Source organism: Ailuropoda melanoleuca, chromosome 12 (assembly GCF_002007445.2).
Source record: "Ailuropoda melanoleuca isolate Jingjing chromosome 12, ASM200744v2, whole genome shotgun sequence".
In the NCBI taxonomy this organism is placed as follows: Eukaryota; Metazoa; Chordata; class Mammalia; order Carnivora; family Ursidae; genus Ailuropoda; species Ailuropoda melanoleuca.
Window position 1 is genome coordinate 30019941 of NC_048229.1, and position 7017 is coordinate 30026957.

The window sequence follows — 7017 nt, forward strand, 5'->3', positions numbered from 1 at the left end:
TGACACCAAGGCTGTCAGCCTCTCCTGGAAACACCCCCCCCCCCCAAAAGCCGAGTCACATCACCCTGAACCCACCACCAGCCTAGTAAGCAGCACAAGGTTCAGGGAACTGGTGTCAATGAAGACTCTAACAGCCCATCCCTTGTATATACATCCTGGACTCACTCTGGCTCAGGGCACATTTCTATTCATACTTTATTTTCCTGTTTTTGTCTTTTTTTAGTTTTTATTAAATAAAAGGAACAGAGGGAGGGGGCCTGTGGTTTATCAAGCTGTAGGGGAGAGCCACAGGCCCCCCAGTCCCTCCCTTCAAGGTGCATTGCGCAGTGAGCTTGAGGTGTAAGCTGGGTGGGGAGGGCAGCTGGTAGTGCTAGGAGAGTCAGAGGTTGGGATCTATGACCCATCCAGCCCTCCCAGGAAGACTCAGTGGGCAGGGAGGGAGTTTCCTGGACCCTAACTGGGGCTCACCCGGGAGCTGAGGGCTGGTGGGGCCAGGGCTTGTGCTCTAAGCCACAAGGTGGGGCCCCAGGCCTGGCCCCTTCCCACTCCAGGAGGAGGAAGGGGTGACAATGTCCATTCGTTAGAGGGTGCAGGGCTGTGGGGCAGGGAAGCCAAGCCCCTCACTCATGGACGTCCCAGATCTCAGACAACAGAGGCGGCAGCTTCTTGTCTTGGAGCCGCAGAGCAAAGACCTGCTCTGAGTGCACAGAGCTCAGTGTACGCAGGCTCACAAGCTTCATGAGCATCCGAGGGAAGCGCAGCTGGTCCTGCAGGGGGACAGGAGGAAGGTGGGTGCTGGCCAGGCTCCTGCCCTGTGAGGCTCTGGTCAGCCCACCTGGACCACCAGGAGGGCCTTCCTCCCCGGGCTGAGCCAGAACAGCAGTATGGAAGTGACTGGGCAGAGCGTGGGGACCCCCATCCCTATGCCTACACCAAGCCTGGCTCTTTGATCAGGGGACAGAGGCCTGAGGAGAGACTCTGCAGAGAGGACATCAGCCACAGCTCAGAGTGCTGCCAGCGCAGCCTGGCTCAGAGGAGGAAGCAAGACCTCAGCCCCAGGCTGACTCTGTGTGGGTGTGGACTTCCTGTCCCTGCCAGGGCCTCAGGGGGCTGGGCTCCGGGTAGCGCCAGGAGCCGCATACCTGTGGCCTCTTGATGCGCGTGTAGGAGAGCAGTGCCTCTACGTAGGGCTGCTGCAGGGCCTCGACGCGGCTCGGCTCCTGCACGTTGGGCCGGTCAGCCGAGAAGATGTTGATGGCGATGAGGAGGGCGTACTCGGCGTCGTCCAGGCCCAGCCGCCGCATGGCCCGGGAGAACTCGAAGATGGGGTTGATGAACTCCACCTGCAGGCCTGTGGGGGGGCGGGAGGCCTGGCCAGATAAGCTCCCCCAGCCCCAAACTGGCCCCATGCCCGGGCCCTGACGCTGCTCAGTCAGCGGGGTGAGGAAAACAGAGGTGACTCTAGTGTTCTTGTCATGTCTATTCACCTGTGTCCCTGCTGCCTAGACGAGGGCCGGGCACATGGTAAGTGTGCCCTAAGCCTTGCCTGAATAAAGGAATGAGTAACGAGAGTGAACATTTATTCAGTATTTCCTACTACCCCATCTTACCTTCCCTGTACCTCTCCTAATGAAAAGGAGGGATTTTTAAACCTAGGTCGCACTGTGTCACCCTTGCAGTGGCTTCCGTGGCTTAGAGTAAAGCCTGCCCTCATTCCCAAGAGTGGTTCATTCTTTCAGTCATCAAACTTTATCAACACCTACTATGTGCCAGGCCCTGGGGTAGAGCCGTTTCCAAGTCAAAGCCTCCCCTCCTGTGGAATTTGCATTTGGGGGACAGACGACAGGCAAACATGTCAGTAAACCATCCAGCCTGTCAGAGGGATGGGTGCTGCTGGGTCAAGGTTAACGTATGGAAAGGTAATGGGGGCACTGAGAACCAAATCAACGTCTTAGACAAGGTGGCCACTGCACAATGACGCTGTAGGAAGGCCTCACTGTAGGGGAACCTTTGAGCGACAACCCAAAGGAAGGGAAGCGACGAGTTATGAGGATGTGTGAGTGTCCCAGGTGGGTACCATCTGTTTTGCCCAGGACGGGGCAGCTTTCTGAGCCTCGAGAGTTTCAATGTTGAAACTACGAAGCTCCCATGTGAACCAGGATGAGCTGGTCGCCCATACTGGCTGAGGGACCAGCAACTACAAATGCCCTGAAGTGGGAGCACAGCTGGTGGGTTCAAACAAGAGGGAGGAAGCCAGTGTGGTGGGAGGAGGGTGAGTAATGGGAGCTGAGTGCGGAGAGAACCCTGCAGGGCCTGTGCGCCATGGCAAGGACTCTGGCTTTTCTCCCAGTGAGACAGGAGCCACGCGGGGTACTGAGCAGAGAACGGACATGAGCTGACTTGGTGTGAACAGGACCCTTCTGACTGCTGTGTGAACAGACACATTTGGGAGAAGCCAGTGAAGGGACCCGGAAGTGTTCCAGGGAGACGCTGGACAGTGGCAGAGCATGGAGGGAAGTGGTGGGACCCCAACTTTCTCTCCAGCCCCACCTTCCTGTGCTCCAGATGCCTGGGCCTCCCTGTAGTTGCAGCTCTTCCCTCACCTCAGGGCCTTTGTACCTGCTGAGCCCCCTGCCAGAAACATTCTCCCCGCCCAGTGCTCCCCTGTCAAACTCATATCAAAGGGGGTTGAGATGGCCAGGCATTAGAGAAAGGAAAAAAGATGGGGTAGGAACACACATGTGGGAGTACAGAAGGGTGCCCCAGGAAGAAATTATGGGAGAGAGCAGGACTTGCAGGGAAAGCTGAGACTGAAGGAACACAGCCTTTTTGTACATGGGGTTCCCTGGTGGGCAATGCTATTCCCCAATTCCGTTTTCCTAACCAATATACCTCACCCCTCAGGCCTCAGTTCAACTGCACTTCCTCCAGAAGCCCACTGCCTGGTCACATGCCCAGGTAAGTGCTCTCGGAGGGCAGGGACCAGGACTGCCCTGTACAGTTGGGTAGGTTACATACTTCACAATGGACTGAGATCCAGCATCCCTGCAGTGATACCAGGTTTTGGGAGGAGGGAGAGTCTTTTCTTCATTTCTACTAAAACGCCCTGTGTGATAGGAGACCCCTCTGCCTCATCCTGCACTGGATCCCAGTGCACGCACATGGCGCTCAATACATACACCCTTATCTCGACGTAAAGCTGGCTCAGCCTGCTTTGGAAATAAAGGAATGGAGGCTCAGGCAAGAATGAGGTGGCCTGAGGTCTCCCAACAGTAGGGATTCGGCAGGGGCACCAGTCCTGCACCCTCCCAGCCCACTCTCCACCGTACCTGCGCGGTGGAAGTCATCCTTGCTATAGGTGAAGTCCTTCAGGAAAGTGATGCACTCTGTCTCATGGTTGTAGCGTCTGGCCGTCTCAAGCAGCATGATCTGGGGGCAGCAGGGAGAGCAGCAGGCATGGACAAGGGCTCCAGGAGTCCCTATGATCCTTTAGCTACTGGTCTCTCCTCTCTTGGCCTGTGGGAGGACCTAACCTCACCAGAATCATCCCTTGCCCCTGGGCCCAGCTCTGTTCCTTCAGCCACCCCAGCCTGCGGTCAGTGTGTCAGACACCACAAGCTTTCTCCCTTGGTGCCCATGGCACCTTCCACAGGTGGTTACGAGGCACGGGGACAGGCACTGACTGTTTTGTCCACTGCCACATATCAGCACTTGGAATGGAGCCCAGTATATGCTACGAACTCAATACTTATTTGTTACAGTTGCTTTGGTTTAAATCTTAACTCTCCTGAGTAGCCTTCCCAACATCACGTTCTTTAAAGCACGGCGTTCCAGCCCAATCCTCAATTTTCTCAGCCTCAGCCCGTTTCCTTTTTCTCCTTGGCTCATGGAAGGCTCTGATGATCTGCTCAGTATTTTCATATCTCCCTGTAGGGTATCCTCCCCACAAGGGCAACAACTGGAGGGACCTGGCTCATCACTATGCTCCCAACAGCTGTCCTGAGGCTCAACCCTGGGGTTCCTTGCGGGCAGGAAGGGAAGGGCCTTGTTGAGGATGGGCAGGCCGCCCATTACCTCAATGGTAGACGCCTTCAGCAGGGCGATCTGGTCCTCGCGGCCCAGCTGCAGGAAGCCAGGCACCTGTTTGGCGAAATCCACAATCTCCTGGACTGAGATGATGGCTAACTCCGTGAAGTGGGCGAAACGCTGCTGGCGGGCATCACGGGACTGGGGGTCTGCACCCAGGGGCCAGGGCTGGGGACACAAGGGCCAAGGTTACTCTCAGGCCTCCTCCCTTGAGCCCAAGGCCATGGGGACACCTTGAGGCAAAGACTGCACCCTAGGAGACCCTCCTCTCCAAGGCCCTGCCCTCTGGAGCCTCGTTCCCTCCCCTTGCCCTGGGCCGCAGCCCTTCTGGCTTTCCCCCGCCGGGCTCCTCACCCCTCAAGCCTGGGGGAGGGGCAGTACCGTGACTTTGGGCTGGTCAGAGAAGGAGCGTTTGTTGCACTGCAGCTGGGCTGCCACCAACTGCTGGATCATTAGTTCCTGAGCAGCTGTTAACTGAACACCCTCGCCTTCCCCGGAGCCCTGGCCACCTCCGTCAGACCCTCCAGGGGAGGCCCCGGGCCCAGAGGCTGAGCTGCTGCTGCCCACTGGCCCTACGGGTGACTGTTGTTGCTGCTGCTGCTGCTGCTTCCGAATCTTCTTCTTTCGGATCTGTTCTTCGGAGAGGACGCCTATTCGGGAGACACAGGCCTCAGCAGAGGCCCCAGGGCTGGGCAGAGGCCCGGCTGGCACTGCTCCCTCCCCAGCACTCACACTGCTCCCTCATCCCAGCCTCCTTGCATTTGCGCAGCCGGCACTGCTGGCACTTGCGCCGCATGAAGGCGTCCATCTGGCAGGTTCCACCGCCCCGGCAGGCGTAGCGCCTGGCCCCGCCTCGGACCACACTGCGCCGGAAGAAGCCCTTGCAGCCTTCGCAGCTGAGCACGTTGTAGTGGAAGCCGGAGGCCTTATCCCCGCACACGCGGCACAGCTCATGGCCCAGCATCTTCGGAGCTGGGCCCTTCTTTCGCTTGCGCTCTGGTTCCTCTGCAGGGTCTGGAACGACTGGGGTGGGTGGATAGAAGCCATGAGAGACAGGCCCACGGGGAAACAGCAGCCAGAGGGTCAGTCCCACAAGAGAGAAGAAACAAAGAGCCGGAGTACAGACAGTGACCCAGAGAGATGGCAATTTAGAAGAAAAGGTGTATATGTCCATCAATCCCAAAGAGCAAATGACAATAAGAGGTGTCAAATAGAAAAAATATGCTCATAGGCCAAAAAAAAAAGAAGTGAAAGTAGGTATGGAAGAAAAATAAATCAGTGAGAAGTTGGGAGCCTCCCATCCTCATTTCCGATCTTTCTCCCTTCCCAGATCCCTTCCCAACGCCCCCATCAACGCCCAGCCCCTGTCGCTGAGCCCCATCTCACCCACACTGCAGGCTGAGCGGGCCCAATCACTGCCCGGGACATCAGGGTCTGGGCCCGCAGGCCACAGTTCAGGACCCTCCTCCTTTATAGCTGGTGAAGAAGAGGGGGCGCTGGGTTGAGGCGGGCCATTTCCTGGGAGAGGGAAGCACAGTGAGTTTCTCCTGACGAGTGTGCGATGGGGGTAGGGACTGGGCTGGGAAAGAGGTCACTCACCAGGCAAGGGGGTGTCCAGGGAACTAGTAGTGGGGGTGGACATGGTGGCGTCACGGAGCAACCTGCAGATTACACAGGGGGACTGAGAGCCTTGTGGGGCCAGGGAGGGTCAGCTTAGGCCAACCCCAGGTCTTGATGGGGCACTTCTTTCTTCCACCTTTCCAGTCTCCTCCTTTATTACATACAGACCCCACCCCAAAGTCCTGCCAGCCTATAAAGCTTCTCCTCCGGTTCTAACAGAGCCCACCCCCTACTGCTCCAGGTCTCTGCTGGGTCTCAAGCCCTGCCCTCACCTAGACCCCGCCCCTCCCATAGGCTCCACCCACTCCAAATACCGCCCACTCCCTCTCTCCAGGTACTGCCCTTTCGGCTTCAATCGTGCTCCACCCTCACTTCCTCCGTCCCACTAAGTTTCCCCTTACCTACTCTTACTCCCCACCTCTGCGGAAGAAGCACCCCCAGCCTCCCACTCTGACCCCACCTCCTCCCCATGCTCCGCCCCATCTCTTCCTTCTAGGTCCGCCCAACCCTTTCAGGTTCCACCCTCACTGTACCCATAATGCTCCGCCCCACTCCCTTTGCCCCGCCCCGCCGGTACCCCTCCCTCTAGGTCCCGCCCCATCTCCCATCATGCCCCGCCTCCACCTCCTCCCATCACGCTCCGCCCCCGCACCTCGCTCCAGGTCCCGCCCCTCTCCGAACACCAGTGGGGGGCGGGGCTCATGGCTGCGCGCGAGGGTCTTGTGGGCGGCCTCTCACGGGGTCTCCTACTCCCGTTGCCCTGGAAACAACCGGAGACAGCGCGAGCTACGGAAGGGAGGTGGGGAAAGGTGAGAAAGGGGGCTGAGCGGAGCGGCGCGGGGAACGCCGGGAAGCCCCAGGCCCGGGGCGCCTCCCGCGCCTCCCCACACTCTAGTGCACCTGCCTCTGTCCCCTTGCTCTGCTTCTCCTCCTCCTTCTCTGTATCCTTTGGCACGCCGCCGCTTCTCGGATCCCCTCAAAAGTAACTTCGCCACTTCTTCCGGCAACCCCGCCGTGCGTCACTTTAGGAAAGGGGCGGGTAGTCAGGAGTGACGGACTTCCGGTCCGCTTAGCACTAGCTAAATCGGCTGCCCCGCACGGAAGTTGTATACTCACCGGAAGTTTGCCGTCGGGGGTAGCTCCACTGAGGCCTGGCAGAAGAGTTCCGGACCAGGTCAATGGAACGTTGGGCCGGAAGGGGGCGTGGCCAGTCCCAAACCTTGCGGCCCGGAGCTGGGCGGCTTTAACTCATCGCTGTGCCTCTCTGGACTCGCGGCCAAGGGTTTACTCGGCATGTATCTCCCGACCTTT

General features: G+C 58.5%; 1 protein-coding gene across 1 annotated transcript; it reads right to left on the minus strand.

Moving 5' to 3' along the window:
- Window positions 1-171: 171 nt before the first annotated feature.
- On the minus strand, window positions 172-6492 carry NR1H2 (nuclear receptor subfamily 1 group H member 2). Its single transcript, XM_019798167.2, has 9 exons — window positions 6359-6492; window positions 5686-5747; window positions 5473-5604; window positions 4819-5109; window positions 4468-4736; window positions 4075-4254; window positions 3330-3429; window positions 1143-1351; window positions 172-767 (listed from the first exon to the last, which is right to left on the minus strand). Exons 2-9 carry the CDS (start codon window positions 5726-5728, stop codon window positions 621-623), a joined length of 1371 nt encoding a protein of 456 aa, XP_019653726.1. The 5' UTR covers window positions 5729-5747; window positions 6359-6492; the 3' UTR covers window positions 172-620.
- Between the last annotated feature and the right edge of the window lie 525 nt (window positions 6493-7017).

Coding starts and splice junctions, on each gene's coding strand:
- NR1H2 (XM_019798167.2), bottom strand. CDS start 5,728: ATGTCCACCCCCACTACTAGTTCCCTGGACACCCCCTTGCCTG. Junction 1,352..3,329: donor GGATGACTTCCACCGCGCAG/GTACGGTGGAGA, acceptor GCCCCCCCACAG/GCCTGCAGGTGGAGTTCATC. Junction 768..1,142: donor CGCGCATCAAGAGGCCACAG/GTATGCGGCTCC, acceptor GTCCCCCTGCAG/GACCAGCTGCGCTTCCCTCG.